Genomic DNA, 22,087 nt, shown 5'->3' on the forward strand with positions numbered 1-22,087 from the left:
TCCTGGCAAAACCATCTAATGATGCCAAGAAAAGGCCAAAGAGGTTTTACAAAGGACTTTAATCTGAAACTCAGTCTATTGAAATTAGCTGGGGACAAGTCCAACTCCCTTATCTAGATTCATTAAATCCTCATTTTCAGGGCCAGGGAAATGGGCCAACAAAGGACTGAGTGCATGATTTGCATGCAGGAGGTCCAGGTTAGATCCCAGCATCATATGATTCCCTAAGTATCACTGGGGAGTAACACCTGAGTACTGATCCCAGAGTTGCTCCTGTGTATTGTTGGGTGTGGCCCCCCTATACAATTAAGAAGAAAAACAAAGACTCCATAATTTTCTCTTTTAAAATTGCTAGCTCTGGGGGCTGGAGCAATATAGTACAATGGGTAGGGCATTTGCCTTGCACGTTGTCGACCTGGGTTCGATTCCCAGCATCCCATATGGTCCCCAGAGCACCGCCAGGAGTAATTCCTGAGTGCAAAGGCAGGAGTAACCCCTGTGCATCACTGGGTATTACCCAAAAAAAATTGCCAGCTCCAAGTAAAACAGAAAAAAATTAAGATACTAAAGAAATGTTTAAAATGAATTCAAGAGGTAGGGGATGCAGCATGAACATGGTAATGTCTCCATGCTTGAGTACCTGAACTAGATCCTTAGCAATACACACCACACACACACACACACACACACACACACACACTTAAGTTTTATATTTAGAATGTTCTCCATCCACCCAAAGGCTATTACTATCAACACACTTTGGCGTATTCTTTCAGGAATAATAATATATACGGACCAGTATATATAGATATATTTTAAAATACCTACTTATATTTATGATTGTGTACCTGCACACAAATGTGTGCTGTTCTACTTAAAAAATTTCTTTTTAAAAAATAATAAACATATCCCAAGGTTGTGGTTTGACCCTGTCTTCACAGATTGCCAGGAGCTCAGTCTCACTAGTGCAGAAGATAAATCAGTTATTTCCAGACAGAAACTGCTGTTAATCGAGTTCATTTTGTCTTAACAGTCAGGACTGTATTTCTGAAGCCTGGGAATGCAGCTGAATAGCTGACAAACTATAGAAAGCAGGGAGGGAAGAGGAATAACATCAAGAAAGTGGAGCCCGTGAAGAAAGAGCAGAAAAAGAGGCATAACCTATCGCCCTGGGCTTGGCCGATCCTATCACTCCTTTTGAGTAATAAGTAATGGAAAAAACCGAGAGAGGAATATCTTTAACATATATGACTTCCAAAAGGCATACTGATACAGTCCCAGTTTTCTGAAAAGTAAACATCCTTCCTGAGCCCTGTATGTAGTTCAAAGTTCAACAGAACAGCCACAGGCCACATGAAGTTATTGAGTATTCCAAACATGTTCTCTAAGTGGAAAATCCATTCCAGATTTCAAAACCTTAGTATGGAAAAAGAATGCCAAAATTTCTCAACATTTTTTCTACTGCTTAGCCCCAGCAGCTGAAAACTTCCAGAACTCAACCACTGCCAGGCTCACCGCCACTCACAACACACACACTCCAGCCAAATCTCATCCATGAATGAAACTCCTGAAAGGCCACTGAGAACTCTGGGTTCAATGGGACCAGGAACAGAGATCCTCTACTCGTATCCCCTTATCTCCAGCAACTCCGAAGTCACGCCCATAATCCACCTCTGGTTGGTGCCAGATAATCTTGTCATCGGCCACCATCCAGATTGCATGTCTCTCTGGGAAGGGAGCATAACATGATTCTCGTGATAACCATGCCAATAGACCCCACACCAGGCAGTTTAACTCGGGGAGCCCTGGAGTGAACCTATTCCTGGACCGCACGGCTGCATATTAAAATTTAAAAATTATTTAAAATTTTTATATTGCTTATATATATATTAATTTTATTGAATCACCATGAAATAGTTACAAGCTTTCATGTTTGGGTTACAATCACACAATGATCCAACACCCATCCCTCCACCAGTGCACATTCCCCACCACCAATCTCCCCGGTATATCCCCCTTTCCCACCCTCCCCCTGCCTACATGGCAGACATGATTCCCCATAATCTCTCTCTACTTTTGGGCATTATGGTTTGCAATACAGACCCTGAGAGGTTATCGGTCCTTTATATTGCTTATATTTTGAAATAAGACTATTTCAGATGCACTGGATTAAGAAACATATTAACTATTTTTACCTGTTCCTTTTTGTTTCTTTTATTGTAGCTGCTAGAACATGTGTCTGGCTTGAAACATTTGTTGGAGCATGCTGGTCTCAAGGCAGATAGCATGACTGTCTTCCTTCCTTCCTTCCTTCCTTCCTTCCTTCCTTCCTTCCTCTGTCTGAGCACCAGTATAGGGTGGAAGGATAGAGGGTCCCCCCACACCAGTTAGGCCCCCAAAGAAAAGCAAGCAGTGGAATCAGACAAGGTAATACTAAATCTTAGGCTACAAGGCAAGGGGCTCTCATTCTGAGCCTAGCTTTTCCGGGAAAACAGCTACATGACCTTGGGCATGTTAGCAAACCTACCTGGATCACTAGTCTTTCTCATCTTTAAAAAAAAAAGATATAAGGACCAGAGAGATAGTACAGAGGGTGGAGCACTTTCCTAACAAGTGCTGACCCAGGTTCAATCCCCAGCATCACATACGATTCTCCAAGCACCACCAGAAGTGATTGATTCCCTAAGCACAGAGCCAGGAGTAAGCCCCAAGAACCGCCAGGTGAAAAATAAACAAAAAAAAAGGAGCTAAAGATAACAATGTCTACTTAAAAGGAAGTTTCACATAACAAAGGAAATCACTGTCCTCCCATTGTTCATCAATTTGCTCGAGTGGGCCCAGTAACGTCTCCATTGTGAGACTTTGTTGTTACTGTGTTTGGCATATCAAATACATCACAGGTAGCTTGCCAGGCTTTGCCATGCGGGCGAGATACTCTCGGTAGCTTGCCGGGCTCTCTGAGAGGGGCGGAACAATCGAACTCGGGTTGGCCATGTTGGTCGCTTGCAAGTCAAACGCCCTACCCGCTGTGCTATCACTCCAGCCCCAACAAAGGAAATAATGTCTATAAAGAGGCTCTGTAAAGGTGAAATCAGCGTGAGTTCACTCCTGTATTCTGGTGTCTTCTTCTAGCAATAGTCCCAGGAGATGCAAAATGCAAAACGTACTTAAAAAAAAAAAAAATAGGAAACTAACTGACCAGATTCTCAAATTCCTGTATCTTATGTTTCCATTCTAGTGAGCTTTAGAAAATTTAGACAAAGGCAGGTGCAAGCTTGAGGTTCTCACAGTAGCGGAAACGTAAGCATTCATCGCTCCTGCTTCACCAGCTCACCAACCACAGTTGACAAAGGGACCTGCAGATGCTTACCTTGAGGGACCGCAGAAACTTTGACAAAAAAGGAGGAGAAGGCTAGCTCAACCCGCCAATTTCACTACCTGCTCTGGGTTCACAACATCATAGAAAACAAGTATTTGGAGGCCTTGGGGACCTCAGAGGAAAAGTTCCATGGGCACAAAAATCTATCATTCGTAACAGTTTCAGGTACAGCTGGGAGAGTGAAGGTTTCTTACTCTACAAGGCAATAATGAGGAAACTGGCTGGGGAAGTCCCAAGTACCTTGGGACATGTGGTAGCCAGACTGGGGATGTACTTCATGTCAATCAGGCACCTTCTCCCACAGCCCAATCCAAGGTCTTTTCCAAGGGAAGATTGTATGGAGCAATCACCCCACAGCAAGGGCATTGCAGGAGGAACTGAAAGGGAGTGAACTCACCCCAATGCACCAAAGAGCACCCCCAACAAGCCAGAGCCCACAGGCTGAACAGCAGACCAAAGGCAATGGATGTCAAGAGACCCCCACATCAGTCTTTCCCCCAATCTCTGCACTGGAGAAGCCCCAAGTCACTGATGACTTACCAGCACGAGGCCACCACAGAGGAGAGAACAAGGAGGACGTGGCGACTTCCCCTTCACTGCAGGGTCTGACTCCCTTCCCCTCTCTCAGGCTGCTGTTGGTGACGTGAAAGGGACGTGTCACACTCTGGTCCCCTGGGACCACGGCCTGTACCCTGAGCTATTCCTGGCCCCTTCAACCGGAAACCCAAAGAACAGGGCAACAGGCATGGAGCAGAGCCTCCAGGACACACTGGGCAGCAGAAGCAACTGCAGAGGCTGTTTGAAATTCATATTCCTGGGACCAAGCCGCCCGCCACAATCTGGGTCAGGAGACCTGGGGTGGGGCTAAGCACCTGCATGATAAATAGCTCAGGGGCAATGCCAGAAGGCAGCCTGGCTAGGGGAGAGAGGGACCAGACCCTGGGGAGCAGCGACAGCCTGCCTCATCCTTGAGTTTCTTCCTCCTTAATGTCGCCATGTGAAGGAGAATAGGATGATGAGAGGCAAGAAAGAATAGGCAACCGGGAGAGTGCTTGAGGGAGGGCTCAAGGTCCTCAGCTCCTAGTGCTCCATACCTTTTGCAAGTCATGTCACTGTGCCAGACCTCGGTTTTTCTCATCTGTAAAATGATGGTCAAACCATCTACCACTCCCAGTTGTTGGGAGGATTAAATATGCACAAAGTGTCCAATGTATCACATGGTAACTGTCATTTAAAAAAAAATCTTAAAAAAGAAAAACTGGGGCCAGAGTGATAGTAAAGTGAATAGGGTGTTTGCCTTGCATGTGGCTGACCAGGGTTTGACCCCCAGCATCCCATATGGTCCACCAAGAACTGCCAGGAGTAATTCCTGAGTGCAGAGCCAGGAGTAACCCTTGAGCATTGTCAGGTGTAATTCAAAAACTGAGAAAAAAATTGACTTAGGAGTAGTTCTTTCCCTAAGGGGAAGGAAGGGTACAGGGGAGCTCTCCTGAATTGCCAGATACAATTCAAATATAAATAATTGGCTTTCAATTCAATTGGCACGACAATAAAAAGCTGCAGCAGAAGGAATAATAATTTAGCTCCCTGGGAGGTGGGGAAATGCCCAAAAGAGGCAAGTAGGTACCTGACAGAGATACGGTTGAGAGAAAATCAAAAGAGATCTGCCACTATTTGGACAAAAAGCTGCACAAAGATTTATTGCAACATTATTTAAACAATGATGAAAATTTGGAAATAATCTACAGGTCTTTATTTACCATTATGACAAACACACATTATTTTAGGAAAAAATGCTCCTTTTTAAATTAAAAAATAATTGGTGAGGGGGGTGCTGAACTGACAGTACAGCAGATAGGGAGCTTCTCTTGCCACACAGCCAACCCAGGTTCAATCCCTGGCATCCCACTTGGTCCCCCAAACCCTACCAAGAGTGATACTTGAGTGCAGAGCTAGGAGTAATCCCTGAATACTACTAAGTGTGGGTCAAAAAACAAATAAATAAACAGGTTTTGCATTCACTGACAGCACTTTTAAATATCCCAGTTGTTTTCCTATTAAGGTTATTAGCACAGCAGGTAGGGTGTTTGCCTTGCATGCAGCCAATCAGAGTTCGATTCCTCCGCCCCTCTCAGAGAGCCTGGCAGGCTACCAAGAGTATCTAGCCCACACGGCAAAGCCTGGCAAGCTACGCGTGACGTATTCGATATGCCAAAAACAGTAACAACAAGTCTCACAATTTGTTGTGAGATGTTACTGGTGCCCGCTCAAGCAAATCAATGAACAACGGGAGGACAGTGCTGCTATTTAGATTAGAATATTATAATCATAGAGAAATACCAGACATAAGCATATACTGTATACTTGTCCTTGGGAACAAAAGCAAAATAAATGATAAATATGGGAACCATGAGTACCTCTAAAACACACAGGGCATAAGAAAGAGAAGAGTAAGGCTAAGATATAATCACACATATATAGAGGCCATCAGCATCTCTAGTGCAAAACTGAATGTTATCAGGAATTTATTAGGAGAATGAGGTTTAGTGCTTTCCTTCCTCCTCAACCTCCACCCCATTTCTCTCTCTCTCTCTCTCTCTCTCTCTCTCACACACACACACACACACAAACACATACCATGCACACACACAAAGTGACAAGAACTTTGGAAACAAAACACAGTATTACCCACCAAGACCTTTCCCACACAGACTAACAGTATCTATTTTTGTATTTCCAGTGAGATTTACAGCAAAGAATAGAGCTCCAGTAAAAAGAGGAAATAATTTCTGTCTTGTATGTGGGTTTTTCTCACTTCCTTATTTTAAAATAATCACCCAACAAGTCCAAAAAATCATTTAGAACAACAATATTGCTCTGGGTATATACCACTGTGGACATTTTGGAACTAAACTGAAATCAGTTCAAAGGTTCTGGGTAATTAGTCATCTTCTTAGAAAACAGTGACAGGTTAGAGCAAAGGAAGCTGGGGAAAACATTCCAAATCATCTGGTCTAACCCTATTGTTTTAAAGATGAAGATCTTAGGAAATAAATAGGTTGCTCCAATGCACTGAAAACTCTAATTAAAAACCAGCTCAATGTTAAGGTGACTGACAAATTTGGTAAGGGGGGATAGGCGATAAAAATAAAACCTACAAAACACTGTTTGGAGAAATAGTAATTATGATCAACATGCCCATTAAGTGAAAAAGCAGGAAGAATCGTGATCAAAATATCCCCAACTCCAATGTCAGAGCCGCTTACAGCTAGAAAAATGAGGTTCAAGGTTGCCACTGCTAACAGAAAACCCGAGCAGAGGCCCAGAACTCAAGAGATCTACCTTAAAACTTAAAGTCTGTTGGCTTATGTCCCATACATAATTCTATTTTATTTTATTCTCTATTTATTTTTACTGTCTTGCATGCAGCCAACTCAGGTTTGATCTCTGACGTCCCATACGGTCCCTTGTGCACTCCCAGGAGTAATTCCTGAGTGCAGAGTCAGGAGTAATCTCTGAGCATCACTGAATGTGGCCCCAAAAACAAAACAAACAAAAAAACCTGGGTCGGTAGACAAGCACCCCGCCCATTGTACTATCTCTCCAGCCACTATACTCTACATTTTTTTTTTTGCTTTCCAAAATTTATTTATTTATTTATTTTTATTTATTTTGAATACCCATCCCTACACCAGTGCCCATTTCCCACCACCATGGATCCCAGTATCCTCCCACACCCTATCCTACCATCCCACCCTGCCTCTGTGGCAGGGCATTCCCCTCTGTTCTCTCTCTCCTTTTGGGTGTTGTGGTATGCAAAAGAGTTAAGCCTGATTTTCAAGGAGAAATGTTGGATGATTTACTTTCCACACGGGTTTTATTTTAAATTTTAAATGGTCTTACATTTAGCCTAAAGTTTTTAATTCATAACACTGTGATTTACAAAGTTGTTCATAATACAGTTGTTTCAGGCCTTTAGTGTTCCAACACCACCAGTGTAACTCTCCCTCCACTAATGTCCCAGTGTCCCTCCCAACTCCAACCTGCCCACTTAGACACAAAACAAATTTACTATATATTGCTTGCTTCAACAAAACTTAAAGAAATTAGCCTAAATTTTAAATGGTCTTAGTTAATCAAGTAGTTAAGCTTTTTCAAAAGGTAATATTTTCAAAAGGGTAACATTACCTTTAAAATATAATGTACATAATTTATATATAGGGAGATTAATACATAAATCTACACATATACACATATAGCATATATGTGTGTATACACATATATGTGTATGCATATATATGCATATGCATGTATATTTACACGCATATGCCTATATATACATACATAGATACAGCAAATAGGAACATATTTATGCATATATATGTTGAGAGAGAGAGAGATTGGCCATTTTCAAGAGTTACGCAGATTATGAGCCGAGATATTTTTTTCTGTTGGGTCTTAGTAGATACATAAACAACACTGGTTAACTGACACTTGGAAACCAGGGAAGTGGTGAAGGACAATGCCTGTTTAGAGAAGTGCAGTATTTCCTATATGGAGAATAGGAAAAGGAGATGCTCCCTGCAGGGGAATTTTATGACTAGTCATTGGTTCCAAAGCTTAATTCCCTCCCTCTTGGGCTGATTCTCTGCTCACACACACACACACCCTCCTCCACACATCACCCATCCCGTCTCTGCTGCTCCAGCTCCTGCCGTGGCCCTCCCGTGTGTCTCATGATCGCTCCCAGCAGTTCTTTGAGCAGGAGCCCCACCCCCACTGCCCTACCATGAGCTCATCCCCATGATCCATTTTCCATTACATTTTCCCCAGAATATTTTTTTGCACTTTACATAGAAGCCAGAGTTTCACACCCTGATTTCTCATGGAGCTGAACCACTATAGTTGCAGGTGTGCAACAATGTTGTGTTTTGCTTTTATTTTGAGGGTGCCTGAGGGAAACCTCATCTGTGCAAGAAGTATTAAGTTATCATAAATTATAGAAAATTTATCCCCAAGCACCATCTTCAACCCCCTCAAAAAAAAAAACTACATTCAAATATGATATATGGCTGGAGCAATAGCACAGCAGGTAGGGCGTTTGCCTTGCATGAGGCCGACCAGACCAACCCAAGTTCTATTCCTCTGCCTTTGATTCCTCCACCCCTCTCGGAGAGCCCAGCAAGCTACTGAGAGTATCTCGCCTGCATGCCAAAGCCTGGCAAGCTACCCGTGATGTATTCGATATGCCAAAAACAGTAACAACAAGTCTCACAATTTGTTGTGAGACATTACTGGTGCCCGCTTGAGCTAATCGATGAACAACGGGAGGACAGTGCTACAGTGCTACAGTTGCCTAGAGTGACCTAGTCTTGAGAGAAAAGCATCTAGCAAGCAATATTAGTTTTTATGGTCCCTAAGAATAGATGAATTCTTTTAATTAGTTAACTTGGAGGGTAGTGCCGGTGGTGCGAGGAACTGAACTGGGGTGAGCTGCAGATGAGGCAAGTGTTCCAGAGTAAGTGAATTCTTTTTTCTCCCCTCCTGATAAAATTTTATTTATTTTCATTTTATTTTTATTGATTATGATTAAATTTTGTTTCCCCCAACTTTATTCTATTTTTATAAAGTTGCTCACAATAATTGATTACATTCAATATTCTAACATCTACCCCACCATCATTATACCTTCCCATCACCATTATTTTGAATTTTCCCACCACCACCCAAGCCTGCCCCCAGAGCAGGTCCTAAATAATTTGTTTTTTATTGCTTATTGTGAATAATCCATTAAAAATTATCCAATAAAAGTTTCCTTAGAGGAAAATGTATAAAGATTGCTGTGTCTCACTCTGGAGCCATTAAGCCAGAGTAGGTAACTTCTTGATCCAGCTCATCACATGTGACAGTGGATGAACCACATTAATACCGGAGTCACAACAGTGATAAGTGAGTTCACCATGTAACTTTCCAGGCTTCTCTGCTCACACCAGTATGCAAAGACAAGAGAATAGAAAATAAACTCTTCGCTTGCTCTGCCCCATGGTGAGGCAAAAAAACAGAAAACAAAAAAGAGGAAGAAAAGCCGGAACAGACATCCATTCCAGAGCCTGTCTTCCGTTACTGCTGACCAGAGTGTATGTCAAACTTCCTGGACCACTGAAGTCATTGGCCCTGGCAGAGAGGACCGGAATTTTCCTGCTGAAAAAGGAGAAACTGAACAGGCTAGACTGGCGGGAAATAGAACAGGGTTTCTTTGAAACGAAGCTACCCAAAAGTGATACCTTTAGACAGGCTCCGTAAGGTCACATGATAATGAAATGAAAGTCACTCGCAAGCCAAAAGGCTGGTCATTCTATTCTCACCACCTACTCCCCCAAACTAAACCTCAAACTTCCCCCCACTGCTCCCCCCTAGTCTGGAGCCTGTGCCATCCAAAGCATAAGAGATTCTAGAAAGAAGGTTTTGGGTAGAGCGACTTTCTAACTACTCTAGACCAACAGACATGACCAGGGCACCTCGCATAGTAAGATCCAGGTCTGTTTTGGAAGATCACTGACTTATGTCAACAACATAATTATCTCACCTAAAAATTTAGGGCCTGAGTCAGCTTTCCAGGGCTTGGCTTCCAAAGAAACCCTTCCTGGGCCAGGGAGATGGCTCAAAGGGCTGAGTACAGGCTTGGCATGCTTGAGACCCAGGTTTAGTCTCTGGCACCTAGTATGGTCTCCTGAACATTGACAGGAGTACCCCCTGAGTACAGAGCTGGGAGCAGCCCCTGAGTACAGCCAAGTGTGGCCCAAGAACCCCCAAACAAAACCAGAATTGCCGGGCTGGAGTGATAGCACAACCGGTAGGGCATTTGCCTTGCATGCAGCCGGCCCAGGTTTGATTCCCAGCATCCCATATGGTCCCCTGAGCACCGCCATGGGTAATTCCTGAGTGCAGAGCCAAGAATGACCCTTGTTCATTGCCAGGTGTGACCCAGAAAGCAAAAAAAGAAAAAAAACAGAAAACCAGAACTGCCCCATACCTTCTGAAATGGCCTTCTTCACAGCCGCCACGTATGTCTCAGGTTCGTCCTCACTACTGAGCTCCTTCCAGTGGGCCCAGTCTGGGAAGAAGTCCAGGAACTGCTCACTGTCAGGCACGCCACAGTGCAGTCGCACCACGCGCTGGGGAGGGTAGAAGGCTCTCTGCAGCAGTGGCAGCACGGTCGGCTGGCACAAGTGCTGCACCAGCTCAGCAGAGAGCAGCACCAGGATGCAGCGTGGACTGAGGAAGAAGGTAAAGTCCTGGGCCGAGAAGGAGACCTCGGCGTCCAGCCTGTAAGTCAGCGTCCTCTGACTCCGCATCTGCCGACTGGACAGGAAGACGTCCTGAAGGTACTGGCACCATTCCTCAGCATCTGGGCTGTAGACGATGAGGACGTCGCATCCTCGCCGTACCCCTGAGCGGGAAGGAGGCATGGACCGAAGTGAACATTGCTGGTTCTTTAGCTAACTCTGACCACCACTGTTGTTCATCCTCAGCAATCCACTAATATGCCAGATGGCAATTTAGAAGCCCAAGAAGGAGCCCCAAGGTGATCAAGATGATGCAAAGAGGAGTCCCCTCCTTCTGGGAGAAGCCAGTTGGCAATTTGTGGCACCAGGAAATATTGCATTGTGGGCTGACACAATTAAACGTCATCCCTGCACCCCACTTCATTATGTGATTCCACACAGGTCAGAATCAGGTCTACGGGGAAGGTGAAGGTTGGCTCTGAGCCCATCCTGGAAGAATGCGCTTTTTGTCCCCTTCTGTAGCTGTCAGTGCAGCTATGAGACCTGGGAACATGAAGACTGTCCCACGATCTAGGGCTGATGCCTCAAAGATATGCACACCATGGATAGATAAGCTGGGAGATTCCATCCATGGGGGGGGGTCACAGGCTGATGTCATATGACAAATATTTTGATTGGGGAGGATAATGGTTTTATACAGGGGCAGAAAGAGATGGAGTGTCACGAGGTGTCATGGGATTTCTATGAGCTAATGCTATGATGAACAATGAGCTTTTCAGACACTATAGGTGTCTCAAAACCCCAGCTACAGGCAGTTGCAAGGCCATCTTTGGGAAATGCCAGTTCCCCTGGCAACAGCTGCGCCCCTTCGAGGCCGGTGCTTGCCCATAAGCACGATGGCCCAAGTGGTCAGGGAGCTGCGCCAGGAAGAACCCCCACACCCATCCACCACTAAATTCAAAATAAAAGCAGTAACATAAAACACACATCCAACCCAGTTCTGATTCCACCCTGGACAACAGCACCAATATTTTTCAAATTGAAAATAAAACTGAAGTTTGGAGTGTCTTCTCATTTTTATTTTCTTCAAGAGCCCCAGCTTTACTGAAGCTCTTCGCCAACTGTCTCTCAATAGGTGCTAGCTGATCTGCTTGGGGTGGGGGGGATTTTTGAGTGGGAGGTGTGTGCTCTGGGAGGAGAAGGAGGGGCAGCATCCTGCCCAGTATTCTATTGCTCCAGCCCCCCAGGTGTGCACATCTTAAAAGAAGCCAATTTTGGGGTGGGATGGGGTTGGGGGAACAGCCAGTGATACTCTGGACTTATTACTGATTCTAGATTCAGGGATCACTCCTGGGGTTCAATGGACCATACGGAGTACTGGGATTAAACCCTCATTGGTCACATGCAAGGCAAGTGTTCTACCTGTTGTAAAATCTCTCTGGCCCCTAGATCTTTTTTTTTTGTAATATGTTTATTGTATAGAAAATTTCTAGTACCTAACAGAAAAATAATTTCAGAACCACACAAGAAATAAAGTTGGCAAAGCTACACACCTATAGAGCTCATACTGTATAAAACAGAGTTAAGGCATTGGCCTGCCTTCCTTCTAGTGGTGTGCGAGTGTGTGTGTGTATGTGTGTGTGTGTGTGTGTGTGTGTGTGTGTGTGTGTCTGGCCAATCCAGCAGTTAGCATGCAGCAGATGACTACATTTCATGATGATAGCAGCGATGCAAAGTTAGGGAGGTTGTGCTTGGAACTCAGTTAAAAGGCAAGACAAGAAAGCAGGAGGCACGACTGGGCTGGAGCAGTACCACCTCACCAGGGCCCTAGCATTGAATTCTCAACCTGCTGGCCAAGGACTAATGGGTCTACTGAGGACTGGTTGGGGGATCCCCATTTTCAAAAAAAGGAATGCAACTTGGGGCATGGATCATTTACTAACTTAGCAGGAAATACTGTGAAGAACACAAGCTCTGGAGTACCTGCGGGAGAGAGCACTCATCTCATCCCAGATGCTGCCTCCCACATGCCAGTCCTCTGTTAACTGAGTGCAAGACCTGTTAAAGACCCCAAGTCATCAGTGGATGTTTACCTGTTAATAAAGGAACAACAGGAGCTCACAGGGTTTGAGTGCTTGCTCTGCATGTGTGAACCCAGGGTTGAATCCCAAACAACATGGGATACAACATGAATGCAAGCACTGTTCTCGGAGTGCCTCCTGGAGCAACCACCGGGTGTCAAGTTGGGAGTAGCCCCCAACACTTCTGGGTGTGATCACACCCTCAAACGAGACGACAGGGCATGCAGTATATGAGAACTCTCTGTACTGTCTTCATAGTTTTTCTGTAAATCTAAAACTTTTCTAAGACAGAAGCTGACAAGTAAATTTATATAAGCATCACCTAAAAGGGCCGTTTCCATATGGAAAACTCATTTCAAACATCTCATTCCTGAGGTTGTTACCGTAAAATCAACACCCCCCCCCCACTTCTTTGAGCAAAGTACTAGAGAAGGAAGTGGTTAGTGTCTCACACTAGTCAGTATCACAACCCACTTGGTCACCAACTTGTGGTGTGACTTCAGACCAATATACTAAATCTAGGCAAATTCTTCCTAAATGTAAATGAGGATAATGAAAGCTCTTGTTTTCCTGAAATTTATTCAGCTGCTGCAACTGAAATCTGGGGAAGTTGTTTAAAATAAATTCTAAATTAGAGTTTAAAAAAATGCGCTGGTAACAGCACCATGGGACTAAAACTTTGTCAGCAACTCTCTATGGGGAACATCCCTTTCTTCAAGGATCACTGCCAAGACAGAACAAAGGTCCTCGAGGTCAGAGAGATAGTACAGCAGATAGGATGCTGTTCAATGAGGAGAGGACAGGGGAGGAGAGGGGAGAGGAAAGGGGAGGAGAGGAAAGGGGAGGGGAGGGGAGGGGAGGGGAGGGGAGGGGAGGGGAGGGGAGGGGAGGGGAGGGGAGGGGAGGGGAGAGGAGAGGAGAGGAGAGGAGAGGAGAGGAGAGGAGAGGAGAGGAGAGGAGAGGAGAGGAGAGGAGAGGAGAGGAGAGGAGAAGGAAGGATAGTGGAGGGGAGGGGAGGAGAGAGGAGAGGATAGGAGGGGAGGGAGGAAGAGGGCTTGGGGCCAGGGCGATGGTTCAAAGGGCTGGAGCACATGCATAAGTCCCAAATTCAATCCCAAACAACATGCCAAAAGTGACTCCCTCCAAAGCACTGACAGATCTGTAACCCCAAATTAATCAATGAGTTAATTAACTAAAGAACAGATTAGCTATAGAAGGAGAAAGGAATGGACAGTATTTGTAGGTAGGGGCGTGTTGCTGGCAACTGGGAAGGAGTGGCAGTGTCAAGGAGAAACACCAAGAATGGAACACTATCTCTGCGCAATATAGTACAGAGGACTGGGAGCTTGCCTTGCATGCAGCTGACCTGGGTTCAATCCCTGGTACCTTATACGGCCCTCTGAGTCTACTGGGAGTAATGCCTGCATGCATGGCTAGGAGTAAGCCCTGAGCACTGCTGAGTGTGACTCAAAAACCAAAAAAAAAAAAATGGGGCTGGAGTCAAAGTACAGTGGGTAGAGTGTTTGCCCTGCACACGGCCAACCCAGGTTCAATCAAAAGCCAATCCCTGGCACACCATACGGTCTCCCTAGCCTGCCAGAAGTAATTCCTGAGAATAGAGTCAGGAATAAGCCCTGCGCACCACTGGGTATAGCCCAAAAAGCAAACACAAAAACAAAAAAAAATTTAAATAAAGCAGCTCCTCTGAAAGCTGCAGAGTCCAATCCACTGAACAGCAAAAGCAGCAAGGAGCACTGGCAGATTCTCCAGAGCCCTTGTCCAGTCCTTTCTGGAGCTTATAGGAACCCGGTGGCACCTCACGCATTCATCCTGGGACTCATGTTTGAATCTGAGCACAGGATTGAAGAGGAATGAGAGTCAAGAGAGAGGATCGGATGGGGAGAGATCTGCTGGAAATGCACCGGATGATACCAGATTCTGCTGGTAATGATTGTAGAGACATGGCAGGAGTAACAAGGGAACTCAGGGATCAGCGAGATCATTAAAAAGGAAAGGTCCTTGAAGTCAGGGGAAGCCAAGGAAACAAGGGGCAGGGTAAGGTGAGAGAACTTCAGTTACCTGAAGGTTGACACACAGAGAAGATTCTAACCTTTACCAAGCCATGCCTGGAAAACTTGCAAAAGATGCTTATGGTCAATCTCCAGTCTCAAAAGTGAATTCAAGAGGGGCTGGAGAAAATTTTGAAATAGGCTGATTGCTCTTTATTCAATCTTCTTATCCTAGTTCGTGCAAGGTCTAAAAACAAGGTTCTCCTTGATTTCAACAAGTGAATCTCTCCAAAACATGGAACACCAGGGGGGCAAATTGAGAGCATACAGGGTAGGGCATTTGCCTTGCACAGGGTCAACCTGAGTTCAATCCCTAGTATGGCGCATGGTCCCGTGAGCCTAGGTAGGAGTGAGTCCTGAGTGCAGACCCAGGAGTAAGCCCTGGGCATTGCCAGCTGTGATCCCAAAGCAAACAAACCAAAGAAAGATGGAAGGAAGGAAGGAAGGAAGGAAGGAAGGAAGGAAGGAAGGAAGGAAAGAAGGAAGGAAGGAAGGAAGATGAATGCCTACTCTCCAACGAAAGAAGATCCCCAGAATCCCATATGGTTTTCCCAACAAGTATGACCAAAAAATGGGGACAAAATGCTGCTGCTGCAAACTACAGCTTGGGCATGCTTGCTCTGTAAAGCAGTTTGCTCTGAGGAAGAGGCCATCGCAGAGACCTGCCTCTAGAAAATCCATTCGCATAACAGTTCAGAATGGGAAAATCTACATAGACAAAAAGCAGACTTAGTTGCCTCCTGGGGTCCTTGCACATCCAGGGAGCTCTTGGGGACCCCAGAGACCCAACGCCCCCTTCAGCACCTGGAGGGGTCTCTCACCACAGAGGTTGCTGGTGACTGGGGGTGTGACAGCCCTAACCATCACAGACACCTGTGGAAGCCACTAGAGGACACAGAAATAGCCCACGCCTGGCCACTGGGCTAGACATCACATGTGAATAAGAGGCCTCTCCACTATCCCACCTCCACTCCCGGCTCCCCTGCCCCATCTGCGGCCTGGGAGTTGTCCTCTGATCCCTGCCCAAAGTCTGCAGTTTCCAGACCTGAGGAGGTATCACTCAGTCACGGACCTGTCCTTGTCCTTAAATACACCACATAGCCCCAATCACTATCCCTCCAACAGGACCACTCCTCCCCACGGCACCCCACTTTCAGACCTTGGCTTCGGTGTTCCTTTTTTGCACTTATATTCTGCCTTTTCCTTCCTTTCAGGTGATTTCCTCCATTGCTCTCTAAGCTCCTATACTGACACTTGGTTTGTCGACTGAGTATATTTCCAACACCTAGAATTGTGTAAGAGGCTTGCAGCAAATCCTTGCTGTATGAGCAAGATCTCAGTGGCTGAGTCTGCCTTGGCTCTCAATAGCAATGTGTGGTCTGTAACGCCTGCTGTCACCAGGGATTTTTCATTCACAGCCCTGGGCTCCTGGCCTCCAGGACCCAGCTGTCCAGCTGTACAGCCATGAGGCCAGGATTACCTGTGTCCCTGGCCCTGAAATCAGGAGCCAGTGTCTCCCAAATTAAGGAACTGTCCCTGTTAGTTCTTCGACCTCTGCTTCCAAGCACTTCGGGGCATGGGGAAGAGCTCTTTTGTTTTTGTTTGTTGTTCGATGGTTTTGGGGCCACATCTGGCAATGCTTACGGGTTACTCCTGGCTCTGTGCTGGGGGACCATATGGGATGGCGGGGATCCGATCTAGGTTTACCTAGTGCCAGGAAAGCAGCCTACCCTCTGTACTATCGCTCCAGCCAGCCACCCTCACTCCCAACTTCCCCACCAGGAGGTTTGAATATGCTGTTTTCACCCGTTCTCTTTACCCAAACAGGGTGAGAAGGGCTGGTGGGGGGGGGGGGGGGAATACAAAATACACAGAGCCCCACTCATCACCCCGGTAGCTCTGATCCCACCGAGTAATTCCGAGTTTACTTCTGACAGTCCCTGCCCACGACCATTATTAGCTCCTGGAGGGCAGAGCAAAAGGTCTCCTAGGCACCACTAAGAGTTGTCCTGGGCAGCACAAACATTAAAGGGATGTCAAGTGTCCCCTTCCTGCACTCATCATCATCATCATCATCATCATCATCATCATCATCACCATCCCTGGTCCCGATCTCAGCGGGGGGCCCTGCCAAGTGTCCACAACCAGGAGCAAGACACACCCAAGACCCGCACCACCTGTCACCCCCTCCCCCCACCCCCCCCCCACATCCCCCCGCCCAGGCGTGCAAAAGGGCAAGTATAAAACGAAGCAAGCGGTGTTCCTAGATTGCTATCGAAACAGAACATAAAGCTTGCGTGGAGGCAAGGCAGTGGCGGGGGGGGGGGGGGGGGGGGGGGCGCCCCTGCGGCAGCCCGAGCGCCCCCTATTGGTGCCCCAGGCTGCGCAGAGGAGAGGCGCAGCGGATCTGCGACCCCCGCCGACCTCTTCCCGAGGACCCCCGACCCGCAGGGCTGGGAGAAGCGGGCAGATGACTCCAGCAGCTCTCGGCGGGCCGGCACTGAGTTGAGAGGGTAGAGGGGGTGCGGAAAGGGAGCCGGGAGCTGCAGGCGGCCGCGCCCCCGCCTGCGAAGGGCGACGCGGGACAGTTAGTTGGCTGCAGTGCCCGGAGGCAAGAGCACAAAGCACCGGAGCCCGTCGCGGCGGAGAGGCGAAGCTGGCACCGGCCCCCGGCGCCCCTCGACGGCTGCGGCGGGCGCCGGGGAGCGAGGCGGCGGCTCCGAGGGGCCCCGGGGCGCGGCCTGTACCCACCTGAGGCTGCCATCCCGCCTGGGGCGCCGCGCACACGCCCGGCTCGCTGCTGGCGCGGGGCCCCGGGGCGCGGGGCGTCGGGGGGGGGCGCGGGGCGGTGGCGGGCCCGGGCGCCGCCAGCACCTCCAGCTCGGCTCCGAGGCTTCCTCACGCCCGCCCCGAGCGCCCCGGGGGCGTGTCCACCGGGTCAGCCCCGCCTGCACCCGGCCGGCGGCCGAGGGGAAGTGAGAACCCCCGCCCCCCGCCCCCACCACCCCCACAGGCTGGACCGGCGCCCCGCACGGGCCCCAAGGCGAAAGGCCAGGGAGGGGAGCGCGCGGGCTCCGCGCCACGTGCGCCCCACCCGGGGTGACCCAGTCGATCGACCCGCTCGGCTGCCCACTGAGCTGGAGGGGCCGCCGGACCTCTGTGACCCGACTGGGAGCGCGGCCCACTGCCCAGCCCCTGGGGACCCTAATCCTCTGTCCCCGCCAAAAGGAGGAAGGGGCAGGGAGGGGCCCAAGCCCCTTTCCTGGCACCTGGTCCTGGTGTTGCCCTTGATTACCCTCCACTGACTTTTTGGTGACTCCTTCGTGGGGTGTCCAGCGGCACATGCGCATTCGTGATAAATGCACGACTCGGTTTGGGGGGACCTGGCAGCCTCTGGGGCAACGCCCATCTAGTCTTGTTAGAGCCCAGGACACTAGTCCAGCCCCGTGCTTTGGACTCCTGCACTGCTTTGTGGCCGAGATAGTACAGCAGGCACTGAGCTTCCCTCGCATGGGGCCGGTGTGGATTCCATCCCTGGCTCCCCGTTTGGTCCCTCGAGCCTGCCAGGAGTGATATCACAGCTGGGGTGTGGCAAAAAAGGGAAAAGCGGGGTGGGGGAGATAAGAAATGTGGGGACTTAGAGGAGGACTAGGCTGTCACCCTTGCAGGCAAAGCTGCAAATGTGAATGGGGGAGAGGAAGAGGAGGGAGCCCTACCTCCAGAGCAGAGCCATGAGGAAGGACCATGTACAGGAGCCAGAGAAAGCAGGTCTGCAAGGAAGGTGGGGTAAGCGGAGAAGTAAGCTAAGAGCAGGACAGACCTAGTAGGAGAGCAGGGATTGAGGGTTTGAGGAGCAGGGTCAGAATAAATCACTGGAGGGATCAGGGCATGATATTACAACAGGCAACTCAGACAGCCACAACCTCTGGGAAGCCAGCCCGGACCCCAGAACTTGAGCTGTGGCAGGTGAGGAGACAGAGGAGGTGCTGAGAAAGGCAGAAGACAGAAGACAGACACAGAAGACAGATCAGGACTAGAAGCAGGACTCCCAGTTCTCAACTCAGTCTTCTACTAATCCTGAGATTTTGGACACGTGGTAATGGTCACCTGCCCTCCGCTCCCTCCCTGTGTCATGAGGGCATTTCAGCTCGGGAAACCCTGGGGTTTTCCAGCATGTCCTGTTTGGAAGAGCTTAGCTGGGCCCCCATCTTCCAGAGGCTTCCGTCTCACTCATGCTCCCTCTCTCTTCCAAGGTGCTGGGCTGCCTGGCTGCTCTGATTCCTTAGGTGAGTCATCCCACTGAACTACATCTTCTTTTTGAGGCCACTATGTGGACCCTCACCCTTGCACTCTAAATGCATGAGCCCACGTTCTGCAGTGAAGCGCCATTAATAGGCCCTTGTGCTGTCTACTTTGCCCAGTGTCTCGTAGAACAGGTGGATGCAACCGGGTTTGTTTCTGCATCTCCACCTCCTGGCTGGTATTTTGTTAGATTTGGGTTTGAGTGCCACCACCAGCAATGAGCAGGGACTAGCTACTCCTGACTGGGCATTCAGGGATCACTCCTGGTGGTGTTCAGAGGACTATTTTCAGTGCCAGGGATCAAACCAGAGTCAGTCTCATGCAAGCCAAGTGCCCGAAGGGCCTTTGCCCTTGTCCTGTATCTCTAGCCCTCAATGAAGAGACTGAGAAGAGAGAAAAGGAATTCACAGGCTCAAGTAGCCGCTACAGATTTTTAAAGAATGCTTCACAATCCCTTCCTCTCTCTTTCCGGTCCTGCCTGGCAAGGGAAGGGATGGCAGGAAATAGAATGAGGTGTCCGTGTCAGTGGAAGGTACATACTAGTAAAGGTAGGACAGAGATGTAGGGGCAGAATCTTTCCTCCAAAGATCCCCATGAAGACTCATAGCTGTTATTGGAGCATGATTATTTGCTCTTTCTGCTATGAGCAACCCTACCTAATTCCGTTTCTTTCCCCCTCTGGGCACAACCCCCAATTGAATTCTACTGCTTTTGTTTTGTTTCATTTGGGGACCACACCCTGGAATGCTGGGGACTACTTTCGGCTCGATGCACCAGGATCACTCCTGGAGATGCTCTGGGACCATACAGTGCCAGGGATTGGACTGGTCCTCCATAGGTGCAAAGCAAATGCCCAGCTCAGCTATCTCCCTGGTCTCCCAAACTGTATTCTTTACTCATAAGGGACTCTAACATCTATTGGCACCAACTACAATCCATGGGCTGTTTTTGTTCTTCCTCAATTCACTCTTACAGGTCTGGCCACCACTTCCCAGGTGAAAAATGCAGAGATGCAAGGAAGTTAGATCATTTTCCCAGGGACATTCAGCAGGTGCAGAAGTGGGACTCAAATCCAGATCCTTGGTACCTAAAAGTTCAGGGTCTTTGACAGAACGAGGACATGGAGAAGATACCTTCAGAGGGTGAATAATTTCCCCTATCTGGGGACACGTGGGTTCTCTCAAGTGGGAGGGTCACTCATGAGTAGCCCCACTTCATGCCGCATGCAGATGGTGTCTGCATTAGTGCGTGAAAGCATTTCTGTGCCTGTTCTACTTCCGCCTAGTGAGGTGCTGAAGCAGAAAGTCTGGGCAGCTGTGGTAAGAAATGTTGGGACCTGGTTTCATGAGCTTTGGGGGCGTTTGAATTGGAAAAAATGCTAAGGCTCATTTTGGACATGTGAAAATAAGACCAAGAGCACAGTGTTCGTTTTCTCAACAAATATTGACTACAGGCATCCTAGTCCTGATCCCCTCCACGGTGTCGGGATGGGGCGTACCCCTTGCAGCCCCCACCACACAGGCCCCAAGCAGCACTGTCTTCTCAGGGCTTGAGCACTGAACACACAGGCCTGCACTGACTGCTGAGCCAAATGTCACTGAGAGTGGGTCTCTAACCCTTGGAGTACCCCCGCAAATGTTTAATACTATTAATGATTGATTCTATCCGGGCCTGAGCTAGGAAGGTGGATCAAGTGGTGGGGTACATGCCTACCATGTGCCAGGTCCTAAGTTCGTTTTCTGACCCTGGATGCCCACCCTCACCCTGGTCCCACAGGAAGAGCCCTAAGACCCTGAGCACCGCTGGGTGTGGTCTGATGGCCCAAGCACTGCCAGACCTGGCTCTGGTGGCCCTGGCACAGATTTCTGAGTACCATCGCCCAGAGCGCTGTGTGGAAAAAAGCTTTCCAGAATAAAACCGTTCTTGAGAAGGTTTTGTTAGCAATTCTAGTATCCTCAATAGATAACATGACTATTTTTTTTATTTTTATTAGTGAAACACCATGAGGTACAGTTGTAGAGTTACAAATTTTTGTGCTTGAGTTTCAATTATACAATGATCAAGTATCCATCCCTCCACCAGTGCCCATTTTCTACCACCATGGGTCCCAGTGTCCCTCCCACCCCCCATCCATCCCATCCAACCCTGCCTTTGTGGCAGGGCATTTCCTTTTGTTTTCTCTCTCTCCTTTTGGATGTTGTGGTTTGCAAAAGAGGCATTGAGTGGCAATCATGTTTGGTCTATAGTCTACTTTCAGCATAACATGGCTATTTGGATTTTATACTTCATCTTGTTCCAATGTTGGGTAATTGCACTTTTCAAGGCATGTGCCCAGGGTCGGGAGATGACTCAAAGGGCCGGAGCACATGCTTGACATTTGGGAGTGCCAGGTTTGATCCTGAGCAATAAATAGGGAGTAGCCCCTGAGCACCACTGAGTGTTCCCCACCGCACCCCCCACCACCAGTGGAATGTGTCCATTTAATCTGTTGTATTTTAGCAGGGAGGGGAGGGCTTGGGCCATATCCGGAGGTGCTCAGGGTTTATTCCTGGACCTGTTCTTAAGAGTCTCTCCTAGGGGTGCTTGGGGAACCATATGGCACCAGTGAGGGCTCAAAAATGTAGACTTGGATGTACAGATGGCCAAAGGGTATATGAAAAATACTCTATCACTCTCAGGGGACTGCAAATCCAAGCAACTAGATGTCATCTCACACAGTGAGACCAACATACATCACAAAGAACAAAAACAACCAGTGTTGGTGTGGATGTAGGAAAGAAGGAAGCTTCTTCTGCTGCTGGTGGGAATGTTGACTGGTTCAACATTTTTCGAAACCAATATGGACACTTCTCAAAATTCTCATTGTTTTACAAGGTTGCATAAGAAACCAGCGGTATAGCTCAGTGGTAAAGCACAAGCCCTGCTTGCAGGAGACCTGGGTTCCATGTCCAGAATGAGTCTCCACAGCTC

At 48.0% G+C, this 22,087-nt stretch overlaps 1 protein-coding gene across 3 annotated transcripts in view; it reads right to left on the bottom strand.

Annotated features, from left to right (window-relative positions):
* The window catches only part of PIK3AP1 (phosphoinositide-3-kinase adaptor protein 1), a 123,889-nt gene extending 106,219 nt beyond the window's left edge, over positions 1–17,670 (bottom strand). For 2 of the 3 annotated variants that reach the window (XM_056120367.1, XM_056120369.1), the window contains exon 1: positions 10,413–10,912. In XM_056120367.1, coding sequence (XP_055976342.1) covers positions 10,413–10,848 — 436 coding nt within the window. In that variant the 5' untranslated portion in view covers positions 10,849–10,912. Of the gene's footprint in view, positions 1–10,412; positions 10,913–17,566 lie in introns of those variants that run through there. The other variant, XM_056120368.1, reaches the window with a different exon arrangement.
* Positions 17,671–22,087: the final 4,417 nt, after the last annotated feature.

Source organism: Sorex fumeus, unplaced genomic scaffold (genome assembly GCF_029834395.1).
Source record: "Sorex fumeus unplaced genomic scaffold, SorFum_2.1 ptg000043l, whole genome shotgun sequence".
Lineage (NCBI taxonomy): Eukaryota > Metazoa > Chordata > Mammalia > Eulipotyphla > Soricidae > Sorex > Sorex fumeus.